Source organism: Rhinolophus hipposideros (assembly GCF_964194185.1).
Source record: "Rhinolophus hipposideros genome assembly, chromosome: 5".
NCBI classification, from domain to species: Eukaryota; Metazoa; Chordata; class Mammalia; order Chiroptera; family Rhinolophidae; genus Rhinolophus; species Rhinolophus hipposideros.
This window is the reverse complement of record NC_138051.1, coordinates 52,983,093-53,002,776: the sequence shown is the minus strand read 5'-3', so window position 1 is coordinate 53,002,776 and position 19,684 is coordinate 52,983,093. Positions and strand designations below refer to the sequence as shown.

Here is a 19,684-nt window from a genome sequence, read left to right as displayed (position 1 = left end):
TCTAGCAAAAGAAAGTGTTTTACTAGCTACATATAAATATATGTAAGTGTGTGTGTATATATATAAAGAACCTATAAAATACCATCTCCATCACCTTATGTCTGAACCATTATATGGAACTTTGACTACAGAACTGAAAAATGGGGGGGGTTGCTTGTTTGTTTTGTTTTGTTTATCTGTTTTGTTCAGTCTGCCCTATATGTTTGTCTCAATGCTTTTTTGGTAGTGCATTAAAAAGTGTATGACCTTTGGAATAAGATGCAACCAAGGTTCAGCAATTCAAATCCTGGCTCCTCTCCTTACCTGTTATGTGACTGGACACATGGCTTAACCTCTCTGCACTTAATTTTCTCATTTGCGAAACAGTTAAAAAAAAAAAAAAGGACAAAAACAACAACACTTACTTTGCAGAGTTGCTGTAAATTGCAAGTAAAACATGTTTGCAAAGTGTCCTGCATGGTGCCTGGTATAGAATAGGAGCTCAGCATGATTGTCACCACTGTTTTTATCACTACCATCATTTTTATCTCTGAACATTCATTCAACAAGTATTTGTTGACTTCTCTGAGTCCTGAATGAGCTGTCGGAAGCAAACAAACAAAATAGTCAGTGTGGGAGACAGATTAGTAACACAGCAGGTTAAGGGCTATGAGGGGGGTCACCTGCAGGGTTCTAAGGGTACACATGGGAGGGGTAAGGTCAGAGAAAGTACCCAGGGAAGGTGAATCCTAAAGAAAAGGAGGAAGCTTTCCAGGAAATAAGTGTTCGTAATACGTGCGTGCATACATGTGTGTGTTGGGGTGGGAGTGTCCTTTGGAGATCTGTGAACACAGTAGTTTAGGCTTGGCCACAGTGTGTCTTTTGAGAAGAAGACTGAATGTAGGAGAGAGCTACCTAGACAAGTGGTAGTAGCCTGGTCACCAGTAGGGAGCCTCTGAGGGCTAATAAGCAGGGAAGTGACATGATTGGGTTTATTTTTTAGAAAGAGATTTTCAGTGACTGTGAAAATTGATTGGAGGGAATGAGAATGGAAGCAGGAAGACCGGTTGGGATGCTGTATAATAACCAATTAAAGGGAAAATAGATAAGGAAACTAGAGAAAATTGCAGTAAAGATGGAGAGAAGTAGATAAATTTGAAAAGTATGAAAGTGGCAAAAAAAAAACACAACAGCCTAATTTGGTGATTGTATGAATGTGGGTGGGAGGAGGCAGGGATGAAATGAAGCCCATGTTTCTGCCCTGATTAACGGGGGTGAGGATGGTGCCCTTCACTGAGCAAGCAAGAAAACATTGGAAGAGACCACGGTGGGAAATGGGGAGTGGGTTGGGATATATTCTGGTCTGGAATGAAGATAAAACCACTCAGCTAAAGTTTCTTGAGAGTGTCTTGGAGGGCGGGGGGGGGGGGGGGCGCTGTGTGGGATGGAACTACAGAAGGCCAAGCCACAACTTTGGGTAAACGCCTATCCAGAGTAGGGAGGATGCATTCAGACAGTCTGATCGGACTTTGGGGATCCAGCAAGGACTGGGCTCAGTCCAGTCATGTACTGGTCAGTTTTTAACAATAAGCTTCCTGGAAAACAAACAGTGTCTATATGTACCGTGTTTCCCCAAAAATAAGACCTAGCCGGACAATCAGCTGTAATGTGTCTTTTGGAGCAAAAATTAGTATGATTCGGTATTATATTATATTATATTATATTATTATAATATTATATTATACCCAGTCTTATTTTACTATTAATTTTTGCTCCAAAAGAAACATTAGAGCTGATTGTCCGGCTAGGTCTTATTTTCGGGGAAACACAGTATGCAGATAATTTCAGTGTATATTTCACTGATATGATTTCACACAATTTATAAAGAATAACATCTACAATATTCTGTTTATAAACTTCATGTAGTTTATAAACTAGTTCATGATTCACTGGTCTCACTGATCTTTGCTGAACTCTTACATCCATACCTGTAGTTGCAGGTGACGAAAGACTGTAGGGCCAACATAAATGTTGGTTGATACTTTTGTTTATATTAATGAATAAGAGGAAAGTAAAACAAGGAAGACATAGTTTGGAACTTCACTCATTCATCAGTCATGACGTGAGCAACTTCTTCACTGAATCAGATAATAGTGTTTAAGTCCTTTTTAAGTCCTGGAAGAATGTTTCCTCAATTTTTGTGTGCTAGTCACAATGTGATGGCTACAGACATGACATACTTTTGAATTTAACCCACATTGTTATCATTTTCTCCATCACTTTTCAAAACTAAGCAGAACAATAAATCAAGCCCGGATTTCTAGCACTTGCCAGTTTCTGTGGTATAAGTACTACCACCACATGGTCAATTTCAAGTCTCCCAGCATGTAATCTCATTGAATACAGAGTAGGGAAGAGAAACACAGTAATACACCATCATGTAATATCTCTACCATTCAGATAGAATTGATGTAAATAACCTCAAGAACATGGACAATAGCAAAATAAGAAGAAAATAATGAGTTGAATTTTAATAATGGTTATGTTTAAGAACTGGCTCATGAAATTTTAACATTCAGCTCTTGCAAACTGGTATGAGACTTCTCCCACAGACCCTGGTCTCTGTCCTGGTTCTAGGGAGTTCCAATCTAGTGGGATTGAGGAACAGTTTCATAGTGTCCTACCATATTGTCAAATAAAAAATAGGCAACAGGACTTCCCAGAGAGTAAAAGGCAGAAATCAGAAATAAAACTCAATGACAGACACTTTGAAAGGTGAGGTGAAATGAAGGAGAAAACACTGGAGAGTTCTTGGCATAGTCGAAATTGAGACAGTAGGTTGATGTGCAGGGGAGGCTCTGCTTGAGCAAACTGAGACTGTGTGACATCAGTTTTGTTAATCCAGTGCTTACGGAGAGACACACCTGAGTGAGAGGGCACTGCACTCAAAGTTAGGACACTGCGGTTTGAATCGCACTGACTCCTGCCTGCCATGGGACAACTTTGAACAAGTCACTTACTGTTCTGAGCTTCATTTTTGTTATCTGCAAAATCAGAAAACTAGAGTAGATTTCTGGTTCTTAACAAGAGGAAGGCGGCAGAGTCTTCAGGAGCTTTGTTCAAATATTAACTGTTCAAAATTCACATTTCTTCTTTTTTGACCTACAAAAATGAGTTTCATATTGTGTACACTAATATGTATGTCTGGACTGCATCCCCAGATATTCTGTCAATAGACCTAACGTGTATTTTTTGTTAAAAGCTCCATGGGTGATTCTTATGCACCATTTGTTTGGGAACTACTGATCCTGGAAAGGACCCTCAATTCCTTTCCAGCGCTAAAGGCCTGTTTATAGTATTTTAATTTACTGTTTGAAGGCCCTGCATATTGGTATGCTGCCACTAGGTGGTGGTAGTGTGCCACAGTCACACCAAGTAGTATATACTACCCTGAAATTCATCATGGTGGCTCTCTGCTCAAGCCCACCATGTTTATAATGGCACATCTCCATCTGTTTTGACATGTAAAACAATGAACTTTTAAGAAAGCCAACGAAGTAATTCATTTGCTCATCTTTTAGAAATAAAACTCCAAAATTATGTGTTCAATGTCTTTCCCAACTAACAACTGCAGCACTTTCTCTGTTCCGTATACATACCACCTCAATTCCACCCAAAATTCCATGCACTGGCTTGTGCTGTCCCTGTTCTCTGTGTGACCTCAAACTCCCCAACCCCTAGATCTGGTATCTATCTCAACTCACTCATTTCTCAGTTTAACCCTCAGGATTGCTACCCATCAGTTACGATCCTGTGTCTACATTTATAAGCATACTTCTCTCTACCTTTAGGTAGAGAGGTACCTACCACACTTCATACCTTTCTTCCTCTTCTTTCTCACTCTTCTAATCTCTCTCCCTCTTATGTGTTCACTAGCTTTAAATATTTTATCAGTTTAACTTCCTAAATCCTTGAACTTCTGAGAAACCCCAAGGAATGCTGAAGGGTTAAGGGGAAAGGTAAAATAAAAAGGAAGGCCAAGCCCTCATTCTGTCTGACATGCAAAGTTCAGTGTTTATCTGACTCATAGGGGCTAACCCTCTCTCTCTCTCTCTCTCCAGGACTCTCACTTCATAATCGCACTTAACCCATCCCATCTGGTATTTGATAGCTCTCCTTGTGGGCATGGTTCTGTTGATTTAGTCCGAAACAAAGGTCTCTTCTCTGGTTCTTAGCTCTTACCTTTTCAGGCACTTGCTTAATTGACTCAATACAGAATAAATGGTGTCATGAAGAACAAGGTGTGTCTATTTGCTCACTTGCTGTGCCCAAACTTTTATCATCATCATCATCATCATCCTTATCATCATGCCCTCTCAGAGTTCCCTTATAGCAGAGGTAATTGAGGGTTATATATGGCTTCTGTGTTAACATTCTGGAACTTTATTAGTGGTGGTCGTTGTTAACTTGAGTTTAATATGTGGAAAGTACAAAGTAGCATCCTTCTTGTTAATGACTCAGCCATTATTCAAGAACTGTATCTAGTTCCAGATTTCAGATTTTTGAAGGAAGTGGAGAATTTGGAGAGGATCTGAAAAGAAATGCTAAAGGTGGAAAAACACCTAGAAAGAAAGGTGACAGATACTGTGATTTGGTCCATGGACTAAATATTGAGAGATGGCATGGCAGCCCCCAAGTACTGCTTCCATTTAAGAAAAAAAAAGACATCACTCAGACGTGCTTCATATTCAATGATCATAGAACAAAGTGTAACAGGCTCATTGTGAAGCAAGTAAAATTCAGCTTCAACTAAAGGAAAAGCAAATAATTCCTGATTCTAGACATCTGCAGTGATAGCAAACACAGAGGGTCCGAGTGATGGTAGAGTCTCAAGAAAGAAAGAAACACCTTTGAGCTTTGATAGAGATTATGTGTCTCAGACCAAACTGAATACCTAGACAGCTAACCTCCTGGTGACTCTTTCTAAGGATTATCTGCCTCTTTTACCATTTGTTATTTTCTTGAATTATCTCCATTAAGTCCCAAAGATAGCTTACTTCTTTTGCCTTCCTTTTCACAGAGAAAATAAGACCCAAAACAAAGAAAAACCCCCACCGCTTTAGACATTTTGAGAAGAGAGATGGCTTCATAGAACAGGCCAAACTTGATATAAGGGAGGGAGGTTTAAAGTACAACAGAGAGATGGTCTGAGACCTGGGGCCCCAGGCCTGCCTGTGTTTAGATTAGTGAGCAGCTTGCCAGAGAGCTGAGAGGAGGTGAGAGGTCAGTGTCCTGCTCCCTCCCATTTCAATTTGGCTTCCAAAAAGAAAGAACTGGAAGCTGAGGTCATATCCATCATTGACATAATCTACAAAGGTCCCCAGCCATCACAAAAGAGAGATGTACTACACTGTTCCTCCCAAATTGTTCACATACCTTTCTACCTGCCTACTGTAGGAAAATCAGAAAGCCCAGGTAAACAGAAAAAAATTAAAATCACCCATGGCCCCACCAACCAATGCCAACAATTCTTTTCATTTGGGGGCATTATTTTCCAAACTTTCTTCTGTGTTAAACATATGGATTTCTCTTTCCCAAAAATTGGATTATATTGCATTTAGTTCTTTAGCTGTTTTTTGTTATTTCAGCCATATATTTTTATCACCTTTTTATGGCAACAACTGTATTTCTGAAATTTTATTTTTAATGGCTGCTGAATATATGGATATCCAATATGACTCTTCCAGTTCACTAATGTTGGGCATTTAGCATCTTTCTACATTTTTTTAATATTATAGCTAGTGCTGTGATGGACATCCTTGTAGGTAAATCTTTGTACCATTCTTAATATTCCTTTAGAATATATTGCCTAAAGAGTAATTACTGGTTCGATGGATAGACATGTTTTTAAGGATTTTGATACAACTGCCAACTTGGCCTCCAGAACAATCTTTTGGTGAGAGTACTCTTATCAGTTTGCCCACCACTGTGTCAGTTCTTCAGGATTTTATCTCTACCTTCTTTACTAATGTCCCCTTTGTTGGGGTCATCTATCTTTGCTGTTAAGAGCTTTGAAAATGATCATCTTTTGTACCCTTCATAGTTCTGCTTCGTAGAAATAACTCTTTTTCTTCAGAGTACATCCCTAGCTTGCAAAACCACTGAGAGAGAACTCAACAATAAAAAGATAACCTCAAACCTCCCATATGTTTGGATATTAAGAAATGTGCTTCTAAATAACATTGATTAAAGGAGAAATATATTGAAAATTAGGGCATGTTTTCAATGGAATGATAATGAAAATATTACATAGCAAACTTGTGGGTTGCTACTAAAACATAACTAAAAGGAAAACTTGCAGCTTTAAGAAAAGAATAAACACCAAAAATTAATGAGCTATGTATAGTAAGACTCCAGCTCAAGAAGTTAGCAAAAAAATGAATGAATGAAATCCTTAAAGTCAGCAGCTCCTTAAGCATCTTTGTGCATCTTCTCGTCTCCAAACAAATAAGTGGAACTTGATGAACATCAGATTGGATTTGTTAAATCTTTAAGGCCATGATACCGAATATGTGGTGTTTTCAAACTGTCAGGGTTGAGTACTCCCAATCTGATTGATCTGCCAAAATAATGCATCTCAGTGTCATTTAACTTCTCAGAGCAGCAGATTCTGACTTGAGGAATACAAGACACTGAACAGGTGGTGAATGAAGCCTCTATAAGTAGGCTAATAGAGAGTAATTACCACAGTGTACCTGGCTTGCAGCCACCCTGGGTTATGATCAAGCTGCATTTTCCTTATCTCTGGACATCCCAGAGAAGTGTTTGGTGTTTACTCTACTAAAAATATTTTGGAGATTAAGGTTAAAGATGAGTGCCTTTGCATTGTTCCATCAACACATTGTTTTTGATCATTAGAAACCAAGACCAGGGCCTGATCCTGTGCCTATTTACATAGGCATTGTCTGTTGGAGTTAAAGAAAGTTTTGCATGTGTAAGGGACAGAGGATTAGGCTCTAGGGATCAATTTTACTGAAGGAAAAAGAAGTGACTTTAATTTCATTAATGGTCTCCTGGATGATTCTGCTACAAGTTTAATTCTCATTAAATATTCATGCCTCTCATTGCTTAGTATACTGCCTTTAGTAGCATACAGCTCAAACCGACGCTAACCTGTTTCATATTTTATAACTGAATCGCAGGGCTTTTTCAGGAGAAGTCAGCAAAGCAATGCCACCTACTCCTGTCCTCGTCAGAAGAACTGTTTGATTGATCGAACCAGTAGAAACCGCTGTCAACACTGTCGATTACAGAAATGCCTTGCCGTAGGGATGTCTCGAGATGGTGAGCAATCGCAGCTGCAGCTGTACGGTGGCCTGGGGTTGTGAGGTGCCTTCTGAAACCTGGATCCAAATCTAGAAAAACATCCCCTCCCCTGGCAGTTCTGTGGGTTTCTCTGCCGTTATTCCTTCTCCATAGCCCATCAGGGTCAGCTGACTGGCTGATGGGGGGGGGGGGGTGCATGGAAAAGTGTCTGTGTGGTCAGAACACCTTCAGATTTTTGACATTTAAGACATCACAGGTGGATGAATTGATCCAAGGTAAGTATCATCTGAAGACCTTAATAAATATGGCTCCTACAGGCATTGTCCCCAGAAGGAAACAAGCAGGAGCTGATTGCTACATGCTTTATACTAATAAGCTTATTGGCAGTTGGGTTGAATTAGCTCGTATGCTAACTGGGTATTTTGAAACATGTGCCAAAGTCAAGTATTTGTACATGCAGAATGTGTGAAGATAGTGCAAAATGTGGCTCAATGACAAATATTCTTTTCATTAAAAGAAGCTATTTTAAGAAATAGAGACCATCTACCATTCAATTGCAGAACCATTTCAAGATCTTCCTGGAAAACTGTCTTAGGTACACTAAATAATCAACACCAGATTTCAAGACAGTTATTTTTGTACAAGGAAACTGGGCAGAAAGTACAGTGGGTACATTTTAAGGACTTTTCCGAATATATTGGCTGGCTAGCTCTCTTAAGAGAACCCTTTGAAGGAAGCAGCTCTTCCAATAGAGTTTCAGCCTATGGAAAAGTATTTCAGATGCTGGGCAGACGTTCTTCCCATAATCAGATGTTCTTGGGGCCTCTGTACCCACCAGGCACGAGTTGTGATGACCTTTAATAGTGGAGCACAGGGTGGCCTTTTAGAATATGTAAAAAGAAAAATGATGGTTTTCCCATCAGCATATGCAAGTCACAGAACTTACACTGTATTCTCAGAATGTGATATGCTCCTCTTCAGATTTCATGTTCCAAAAGCACTAAACTAACAAAGTCAGGTTCATCTTTTATAAACTTGGAAGTTAAAATCACAAGTGGTGCGTGACTTTTCTCAAGAGCTAATCCCTTATTTCACTTATAGAATGGTGTGATTACTCTTGTTAGTATTCAGGCAATAGTTAAAACACAATTCAGAGTCAGAGCAGAATGAATTTCACCGGTGAGTATTAATCCCCTTGGGTGTTTAGAGAACAGCTTCTTCACAAAAAAATCAAGTGCCTTCAGTCTGCCTTTTGGAGATTTTGCATATAAGCGACAGCACACATTATTGTGGGCTTAGAGTGAATTTGGGTACTTACACAATTATAGGCGTGACATTCAGAGCCCACTGCTGTCTAACCAACCCCACCCATGTTTGTTACCTGAGTCCTGGAACCTGGAAATTGACCAGTATCCAGCTCACTTTTTCCTCTCTGCAAAAGGGCAGCATGTTCTCATTGGCAGAAAAGGAATCTACCGGGTGGTAGCCTTCATTCCCAACTTCACGTTTCTCTACGAGCCTCCTTCCCATAGATTCATAGAATTCTGGTGATGGTCAAATGGGTGAATTCATCTGCCCCGTCAGGTATAAATTTAACCATAATCAATTAGGACATTTTAGTCCCTCCAGCAGAGGTTTTATCTACATATACAGAATCGGGCTGAGAAGTAAATGGTTTAGTGGGAGAGCACAAACCAGGAAATCATAGGAGCTTTTTTCCTCAATCATGTGGGTGTTTCAGGAGAAATCAGTTGGAATTCTGAATCAACTAGAAAGCTCCTGCAGTTGATATTCCACTTTAAATGTGGGGATACAGCGCAAGGAGAAGCATTATAAACAGAAATTCACTCAACAGGGATTTTACACAGTGTTTGCCTTTTCCAAAATTCTGATATTCTTTTTTACTTGAGGCTAAATGAGAATAGAAAGTATCATATAAAGATGGGTTCAAGGGTTTTATGAGGCCACGGTAACCCAAGATGAGGGAAGGAGCCTTCTTATGTAGGTAGACTCAGAGATGTAATTCAGGGAATTGCAAAGGCCTCGTCCAGCCTCGTTAGGTCTCTCAATGAAGCCCCAGATTCAGGGGTTTGGTCAGGAAGAAATTCAGGATTTGGTCATTCGAGTTTCTTCAGTGGAATGAATGAAAGTTGAGGTTTGACCTCTTGTGGTTCGATGTATCTCTGTGAATGTGTGCATACTTGTGCATTGGTGTGAACCCTGGGAAGAAAAAGAGATGTTGTGAGCCAGCTTAGTGACTGGAGAGTGAACAAGCCCATTCAGTCACATACCAGTGGCTCCCACTGAGCACAGGGTTGTATGACAGCAGGAAAACATCGGTGTTCATTGCCCCAGGTCCCTTCTACCCGTCCTGGATCTGTTTCTGGAACTTCGTTCCTCTGGATGTGTCTTTGCTGTTGGGGCATGGGGTGGGACTGTTTTCCCCTCTGGGTCGCATCCTTATTTTGTGGTTATGTGGTTTTTGATTGAGATTGTCTGAGACTTCAAAGGAACCCCTAAAACATGCCAGAGAGGATAAGGAAGAAAAGCGTATTGTACATGGTGTGGTTTGGCTTATTTTCTTCCAGCTGTAAAATTTGGCCGAATGTCGAAAAAGCAAAGAGACAGCTTGTACGCAGAAGTGCAGAAACACAGAATGCAACAGCAGCAGCGAGACCACCAGCAGCAGCCTGGCGAGGCCGAGCCGCTGACTCCCACCTACAACATCTCGGCCAACGGGCTGACGGAACTTCACGATGACCTCAGCAACTACATTGATGGGCACACCCCCGAGGGGAGCAAGGCAGACTCAGCCGTCAGCAGCTTCTACCTGGACATACAGCCTTCCCCGGACCAGTCCGGTCTTGATATCAATGGAATCAAACCAGAACCAATATGTGACTACACACCAGCATCAGGTTTCTTTCCCTACTGTTCTTTCACCAATGGAGAGACTTCTCCAACTGTGTCCATGGCAGAATTAGGTAATGGCTTCTGTGTTTCTACTGGGGGGGTGTTACTTACGCCCTTTGACGTGAATGGGATATGTTTGACTTGCCTCTACTGAGTTACATTATTAAAATAGTGCAGCCAGAAGGGCAATTTACCATTACCATTTGGACCACTTCATAATTCCACCCTGCCTGCCCCCTCGCTTTGGACTGTCCACTGTTTCCCGTTGTAGGTCCAAGAAATACGTTGACCCCTGGGCATCAGAGATAGATCAACATGAACTTAAAGCAGTCTTAGAATCCCACAAACATCTGTTAAGCTTAGGGAACAGGCCTATTAACTCTGTTAGTTATTCTCTTTAGTTATACTCCAGGTAATGCTGTATACCTAAAGTCATAAAATTAGCAGTCCACAAACTGGACCTAGTCCACAGGTACGTGTGTGTTCTTGACCAATGCAAAGTTTTAAATTGTTGAATCAGTTGGCAAAATTTTAAACCTGGACAAGTCCACAAAAATTTCAGATTTTCAGCTTCTTGTGGGAATTTAAAACTGAGGCACTTACAGGGGATCAGCATTTGTGAATGGCACCAAGTGACTGGGACCAGGTAGGCGCTAGCACCTTTAGATGGGCCAGCTCCACTCTTACCATGCGTATCACTGCCCAGCCCCTGCAGGTATCTAAGTTTTGCAACCCTGATATATTCTCTAAATGGTAAAGTGAAATTGGCTTCTTTACCTGCCATAATTTTTCAGTGATGGGTATTGGTGACAAAACTGATGTATTTCATACAAGATTCACCGTCCAAAAAAAAAAAAAAAAAACCCAAAACTGTCATTTCCTTATTTCTGTGACATTGTTGCTTCTTGGGAGATGTGACCTAGAAATGTTGATAATACAGACAATGGAAAACTGCGTTTCAAGGAAGTTGGATTAGCGTCTGTGATATTTAATCAATTTTTAAGTCTAGCACTATTCTTAGAGAAACTGATAAGAACCTTTGCAGTTTTGGAATTTGATCTGTTCCTCCCCATGAGTCCTCGCACAAGGTTGTAATCCTTTGGGATATTTTAGTTACTTGCTGGGGAGGTGACAAAGTTAATATGAGGTTGGTGCAAAAGTGATTGTGGTTTAAAAGGTTAAAAATAATTGCAAAAACCGCAATTACTTTTGCACCAACCTAATACAAGGAGAGAATGAAGACTTCAGATGGGAGAGAACCAGCAGGTTCTGACTTGAGCACAGAGATCCTCAGTTCACAGAAAAAAAAAAACGGTTGTGTTCTTTAGATGGCTTCACCACCTCTGTACCCCATAAAACATTTTTTTAAGTGAAATTTATATTTCCAGTAAAATCTTTCTCCAAATAGAACAAATTGAATGTTCTTTACGGTTTTTACACAAGCACCTCTTTATGGGTCTAAATTTAAATCCTCAAGAGCAGGGACATTTTAAGCCTGGTCTTTAACCACTGAACAGCATTAAAGGTGTATCACAGCTCTTTTGATTAACAGAGAAACCTCTGAACTAGAAGCCAAGCTGAGCAGAGGTAGGTTTGATTTTATTTTTCTTGAACTAGAACAAAAAACCTTCCATTTTTGTCATGAAATCTTGGTTGGCTGAGCCTTAAGCATAACTGTAATGAAAGTAAAATTTTCAGAAATGAATAAGGATTTGATTGAAAGCTGACATGATATCATAAAAAAATGACCTGGCTTACTTTAGGTCTGCTTCCAGCTTATCATAAATACTAGTGGCTCTATTCTGTTTGCTTGTCAAATATTCAACCCTGAAATAAATCCACAGGACTTAGCCAAAGTGTAGCCCTTGAATATGACACTTTGGTTAAAAATGCACTAATACCTGAGTGGGGCCAAATATGGCTAAGCCGGTTCCCCCAGTTCTGCTTTCCCCCCACAAATCACTTTCTCATCCATACTTGTCACGTCCCATTGTAGTCTGAGGGCCCTTATGCCCTCATACTTTCTCCATGTTCTCCTAAATTAGGGCATTTTCACATGTATTATGTAATTTTCCACGATGGATAAAATTAACTTGTCACTAGGATTAGTTCCAAACCCAAAACGAAACAAGAATTTATTTGAAAATGGTATAACTGGGCTCTAACTTTCTATCTCATGTACATATACAAAATAGTTTGAAGAGTTAAGAGTAGCAAAAAGTGGCCAGACTTTGCTGCTCTTTTTCTCTTTTCCTTTGGGGCTTAAATCCCACTCTCTTTAACTAAGACTCTTGACTTCATTTTAGGCTAAATTTTGTCATCAGACTTTCAACAAATGAAAACAATTACTCTATTGGAAAATAAATTGTAAATTAACATATCCGAAGCCTAATTCTGTCTTTCAATAATAGTATCTACAGACCATTACTTTTAGTGGGAATACGTCTGCATTCATGGCTATGAAATTTTGTCCTTGATGTACAATTAGTACCTGAATTATACATTCCAGATAAGCAATCTGGGTTCATTAAAAACAAAAACCTAACTGCACTTGTTACTATAATCAATAACTAAAGTCTTGTGCAGGAGAGATAATGACGTATTGGGCAAAACAGGAGAGAAGTCAGCTTGCATGGGTTGTGGTCCTAGCTCTGCGATAGGTTGTACAACAGTCTAAGTGTAAGTCATGTGACCTCTGCAAGCTACAGTATCCCTGCCTATTGAATATGAAGATTAAGAGTGCAGACTCTGGAGCCAAATTCTGTGTGTTTAAATAATTGGCCACTTGCCAGCTATGACATCTTGGAAAGGTCACTTCATCTATAAAATGCAGATAATACTTGATAACCCTCCGAGGGCTGTTATAAAGATTAGGTAAGAAGATAGATTGATTAATTGATAGATAGGTAGATAGATAGATAGATAGATAGATAGATAGATAGATAGATAGATAGACAGACAGATGTACTCAGACTATATATTATATGAGTCTGGCACATAGTAAGTGCTACGTAAGTGTTAACTATTATCACTATTAATGTTGTTATCTGTAAACTGAAGAGAGTTTGGACCAGATGAAGTCTAAAGTTCCTTCCCACTACGAAAATCTGGGATTAACTCAGCAGTCAGGTTTTTCCGTCTGAAGTATTGGCGAAGCAATCGTGGTCGAGGAGGTGACTTGAGTTGCCTGTCACAAAGTGAGTTACCCACTGAACTCAGACCAGAAACCAGGTCTCCTAACTCCTAGTTCCAAGGTATTTCACTATTCCAGACTGTTTCTCTGAGAGGCCATACTACGTAACCTTTACTCAGTCTGACCATATTCTCCTGTGCTGAAATGGAGATTTAAAAACAGTAGTGTCTAAAATCTTACACTTGGCAAATCAAGTGTGGACTGAGAATCAAAGGCAGTTGGTGAGCATGTGGCCACTGCCCTCTACTGGTTTGTCACGTACATTGTTTCATTCCTTGGCACTTAAAGCTGGACCCAGAGAGGTAGGGATAAGTGGGACCAGTTTTCAGGATGAAGTGAAATAACAAGATGCAGACCATATAAACTAGAAAAGAAGCCTAATCTGGAAGAGAACTCTATAAGCCTCTTCCCATCCTTCACTTCATAGGATCCCCCTGCTTTCCTGCGGGATTTTCTTCGTATTGGCAAAACTTGGTTGACAGTCTAGAATCGGCCTTGTAGAGCGAGAGTTCTTTCCATAGACGACAGTTTACTACCTTATGGACACACTTGTTTCCTTGTTTCTAATTTCCCTTTGTTTTTGTCTTTATTCTCCTCTTCACAAACATCGCTGATTCTAAGACCTAATTTACTGGCTTCTCCTTTCTCTCAGCTTCTCTGTCTCTGGCCTTTAAACTCTTTTGTTTATGTTTTATTTTTTTGATATTTATTTATATTGTTTTGTGTCTGTGTGTTGACAATAGGGCCATTAAGGTTTATTGTGTTCTTGTGCTCGCTTCGGCAGCACATATACTAAAAACAGGTTTATTGTGTTCCAATGTCTCTACAGAGATTCTAGTTTCAAGCTTTATGTAGGTGAATCTGCTCTGTTTTCACACAAACGCGTCTGATTCTGCTTGACAGACACAGTAACAAATTTCCAAATAAATAAACACTCTTACGAGTGTTGCCAAGTCTGCATTCAGCATCATTCATTTAAATAGCTTCCTATTAAATATGCAAGACCCTAGGAAGGGGAATCACTTTTTAGTATGGTTTCACATCCACAGAATCTTACCGAGTCTTCTTCTAAATATTTTTCATCATCCTTTCCTTCCGTAACTGATTATGAACTGTTTCAAGCTCTTGGTCCCTCACATCTAGAGTCCAGCAGCCTTCTGATTGGTCCTCCTGCCTCCATCCTCTCCATCCTCTAATCCTCTGGTCACAAAACTGCTAGTTCTCGTTCCCCAGATACAGTGCTCAGTATGTCAGCTCCCCCTAGAGAATCCTGCTGATTCCTTTTGTTACATCAAGTCCAAACTCTCAATCCTAACTTTCAAGATCCCATAGGATCCTTCAGGATTTAGAGTCCTACCTACTCATATTTCTGTTTTGACTCTATCACTTTATCACATCTGCCTGCTCCTATAAACGCCATGTTATTTCCTTCACCTACCGTCCTTTGAATGTAGAACTGGCCTACCTCCTCACATAGCTGGCCTCAGCCTACCAAATCCTACCCATTTTTCAGGGTCCAACTCAAATATCCCTCTTTGGCCCAGAAGCACCCACCAATTCCCCTAAGCCAGCATTCATCTCTCTCTTCCCCAGCAGCACCTGTTATTTTTTCTTCTTTCTCTTCTGATATAATTCATACTTTATTGTCTAATGGCTTAAATCATCCTTTCAGCATGTCCATACTTGTTCACCGGATTGTAAGTTCCTAAAGAAATTTCTTTGGCCTCTATTTCTTTTAATATCTTCAAACTCCCTACACTCCAGTATAAGAACTAATGTTTAGGTAGCACACATTCTATAGCCCTCCCTGTTCTAAATGCTCAACTCATTTAATTCTCACAGAAGCCCTATGAAATAGATAACAATTGACCTCATTTTGCAAATGAGGAAACCAAAGCACAAAGAGGTGAAATAACTTACCCAAGGTCACACAGCTAGTAAGCAGCAGATTCAAACCCAGGCAGTCTGACTCCAGAGTTCACCTCTTATCCACTATACTATATGTAGTGACATAGTAGGCCCTCAGTAATGCTTGTTCTGCTATAGAAATACTTAGTTGTCATCATAAAAGAATACCATTTCCTAGTTTTTCAAGAGTAGTCCTTCCCAGGTCAATGGCGGATGTGTCTTTATAAATATGCCAAAAAAGAGGCTGTGTCAATAATTTCCCACACTTATCGAGGTCAGTATTTGTTAATTCCCAGAGGGACAAAAGGCACAGAAGAAGGTCAAGGTCAGGAGGGTCTTCAAAGTCACCAAGACTTAATGCTAACTGTTGGTTTTCCTTCTCCTTCATTCTTATGTTCCAAATTACAGAATAGTTCCAAATTGCTTACTTAAATGTTTAAAGATAATTAAAACTGGTTAGCGTGTTGCTTTTTGTTATTTTTTAAATCCAGTATTAAGTAAGGAAAACACTGATTATCCAAAGAAGGACTTGACTTTTCATGTTGTGATCTCTTGTTTTCTCCTTAGAACATCTTGCACAGAATATATCTAAATCACATCTGGAAACTTGCCAATACTTGAGAGAAGAGCTCCAGCAGATAACGTGGCAGACCTTTCTGCAGGAGGAGATTGAGAACTATCAAAGCAAGGTATATACCCTGGTGAATTTTACTTAAGATTGAGGCAGCGTTGAGAAGGGTGCTCATGCAGGTGATTTGATTAAGACTACAAACAAAGGTGGAATGCCTTTCATCAGACTTCTGTTTTTAAAAGTCTTTCTTACACAACTGATCATGTACTTGAGGCTGTGTTGTCTTACTGAGATGCCAGCAGATGAAATTTCTGCGATAGCAAACAAATTCCATTGTGCCTCTGATTATACACACATCTCCTGTCATTTATCAACAGGGGGCTAAATGAAGCAGTTTCCAAAAGCCTAAAGGAACTGGGATTTGTTCCGATATCATAATGGAAGGTTTCAAGGTCAGGAAGTTTGTGTAAAATAATCTCAGCCTCTCGTTTCTAGAGGTTAAGAAGAAGGAGTTTATAGAGAATGGGTACACAAAAAGGCTTGGAAGCTGTGGTCATAGCCACAGTCCAAACCTAGCAATAAGAGGCTGACAAGTGCTGCTAATTGTGTTTTTCTATAAAACACTCTAATCAACAAACCACCAAAATGGAAGGGCAGGCCTAGAGAAGGAGAACTTTTAATTATCTGTTCTGCCTTTGGATAAAGAAAATGCTGTGACTTTTTCCAATAATCATAGAAATTCAGACTTAGCGAAGACCATAGAGATTATCTAGGCTAATTTTCCCCTTCATTTTAACATAGGAGGAAATTAACATCTTTTGGCATGTGGCTGGGAAGTGCAAACATCAGGACTAGACCATGACTCCTGGCTCCTAAATCAATATTTCTTCTACCTCATCATATTGGTGGAAACAGTCTTAAACTAAGATTGGGGGAACAAGTGAGCAACACAACAGATCCAGCTCACCCTGTCACTAAATTGGATAGTGGGTGGACAAAAGGAATTAAACAGGACAGGTTGGGGAATAGCAACAGATCAGTTTGTTTGCCTTTGAGAGGGCAGATAACACCGGCAGCCAAAGTTACAAAGGGAAGCAAGAAAGCAGTAAGAAGCAGCAAAGCTTATGGAATGGGATTCAGAGTTAAAGATACTGTCATTTGAATCCCAGCTCCAATACCTACTCGCTGTGAAACCTCTGTGAGCATTCACATCCATTTATGGAGAATGGAAAAATGTTTTTGTGAAAATGAAACAAGGCAAAGATGTCATCAAACACCTAGCTCATAGTTGGTGAACAATAAATGTAATGGACTCCCCCTTTTTTCCCTTCCCTCAGTAAAGTGGTATGAAATTCCCCAAGGCAAAATAATTGCTTAAAAGAAGATACTGCTTTGATACTCTTCGTGACCCAGGGTTAAAGCAGTGGCATGCATTTACATCTTCTGCTACATATATGCTCATAACGTCTTCCTCCTCTCCCTTTGCCACCACAGAGGTAAGAGAGGAATTGGAAGAGATGAGAAAGGACTTGGAAGCAATCGCTATAACCCCCCCAAAAACTGTCTAACTGTTTATTTTTGAGCCTCTAGCCTTTTTTTCAATCCATTTCCAAAGGAGGATTTTACAAAATAGGAATAGTTAAACCGATGGTGCCAAGGATGTGGGTAACCATTGATGTTCACGTGTCTCCCTCTTTAACAGCAGCGGGAGGTCATGTGGCAGTTGTGTGCCATCAAAATCACAGAAGCGATACAGTATGTGGTGGAGTTTGCCAAACGCATTGATGGATTTATGGAACTGTGTCAAAACGATCAAATTGTGCTTCTCAAAGCAGGTATGTGCTTTGCAAGTGAATTTTGAGATCTCTTCCTAACCTGCTTTCACCCGCTTATTAAAGAAATGCTTGGTAAGGAAGGTGTCGGGAATAGTTTTTTTCCAATGATAATAGCTCGGGTTTCTCTTAGCAGAAACTGAGTTCTTTTGAAAGCTTTAGGAGCTATTTGCACGAAATATTCCCTCCATTTTGCTTCTCCTCTGGGTAGAAAGATTAATTTGAAGAACACCTGCATTCCCCAATTTTACCATCGCCTGTGTTTTGTTTTTACACTCTAGATCCTGGGGAGGTTACGATTAGTTGTCAGGAGGAAGGCTGTGGAACTCAGAGAGACATCCCTGGATTTTTTGTTTGTTGTAATAAATATGAATAATTGTTTTCCTGAGACTTTATATTGCAAGACAGAAGAGTGCCAAAGAAGTAATTTGTAAATCAGTCCTCTCTTCAGTCAACCAGGCCTTCGCTTCAGCACAAGCATTTAATTTACACTAGTGAACTTCACCCTTTTAGAGAGCTAATGTAGTAACTGATGGTCCACTAGCTAAACAGCACAGGACACCCCGTGCGCTGACTCAGAAATGGGTCTCTACGTGACTGAGGGCCTTCAAAACAACTCACCAAGATGGAATAATCCACATCCTCTTCTGCTTTTGCTTAGGTTCTCTAGAGGTGGTGTTTATCAGAATGTGCCGTGCCTTCGACTCTCAGAACAACACCGTGTACTTTGATGGGAAATATGCTAGCCCCGATGTGTTCAAATCCTTAGGTGAGGAAATCTCTGGGTGTTTGGTCTTTATGTCAGGTCTACAGGAAAAGATGGGAGCTGGGTGAAAGATCTTATTGAACAAAATGGAAACTGGTTATTTGGAAACAAAAATTACAGGATGTTATCTTACACCTATTTTACTTTCTAGTTAGTCACTGTAGAAAATTCACACAGGTCAAACACTTTTGTCTATATTATGTGTAAGGTTTAGCATTTCATTTTATCTAGTTGGTAATCGAAGAAATTTATATTATTTCTCCTCCCCCAGGTCCCTTCCAGATTTTAAGAACCAGATAGGCAGGGGATATGTTATTCAGATAAACTAGAAAATGTGATTTGATACATAAAATCAAGCAAAAAGCTAAAACTGTGCCCTTCCATACTCCTCAAATAACAACCATTAATGAGAACTAAACGTAGATATTAACTGTAGAGAAATAAAGTATTTCTAAGTGAAACTGATGTAAACTTTTTAAATAAATTATTTTGGATTTCTACAAATTACGTAAAGTAGGATATTGTCATTAAGAAGAATGAGACAGTATTTAAGATATGTTATGTGATTTTAAAACAATTAAATGACAAAAGGTACGTATACTTAAGTATAGTGGCCTATTGCCATTTAAATATGTATACATAATATGCAATCTGAAAGAATAGACACCAAACTTGACCAGTCTTTGGGGATGGATTATTTTATAGGACTTTCACATTCTGTAACAATTATGATTTTACCACTACAGTGTATCATTTGTTAGTTTTTTAAACAGTGTTTTAGATCAAATATGGTTGAAAACAAACATGAGTGAATTTTACGTTTCAGTTAGATTGTGGCTATTACACTCTGTTGGTTAAGAGTGAGCTCTGAAGTCAGGCAGCCTGATCTTGCATCTCAGGATGTTACTTCCTACATGTGTCACCTTAGGTACATGACTTTTCTCTCCAAGTCTGTTTTTTCACCACTAAAATGGGGATAATAAAAATAATACCTCCCTCATAGGGCTGTTGTGTAATAGGAGGAAATCCAGAGAAATCTCTTAGAGCACTACCTAACATACTAATCACACAGCAAAAGTTCACTCTCGTTATTTTGAATGATGATGATGTGGCCATGGTGGGGATGGTGATATTGGCTTGACAGATTTTCCTGTTAAGATTTCAAACTCTTAGACTAGAAATGTTTTCACTATCCC

The 19,684-nt window shown here is 39.6% G+C and overlaps 1 protein-coding gene across 4 annotated transcripts in view; it reads left to right on the top strand.

The window, feature by feature from the left end:
* Window positions 1–19,684, top strand: part of RORA (RAR related orphan receptor A) — a 682,873-nt gene that overhangs the window by 656,528 nt on the left and 6,661 nt on the right. For all 4 annotated transcript variants that reach the window (XR_013993354.1, XM_081048556.1, XM_081048555.1 and 1 more), the window contains 5 exons: window positions 7,182–7,323; window positions 9,894–10,289; window positions 15,887–16,008; window positions 17,593–17,725; window positions 18,384–18,491. Coding sequence is in view for 3 of the 4 variants with exons in the window: in XM_081048556.1 (XP_080904682.1) it covers window positions 7,182–7,323; window positions 9,894–10,289; window positions 15,887–16,008; window positions 17,593–17,725; window positions 18,384–18,491 (901 nt within the window). In the remaining variant the exon portion in view is untranslated. The remainder of the gene's footprint in view (window positions 1–7,181; window positions 7,324–9,893; window positions 10,290–15,886; window positions 16,009–17,592; window positions 17,726–18,383; window positions 18,492–19,684) is intronic.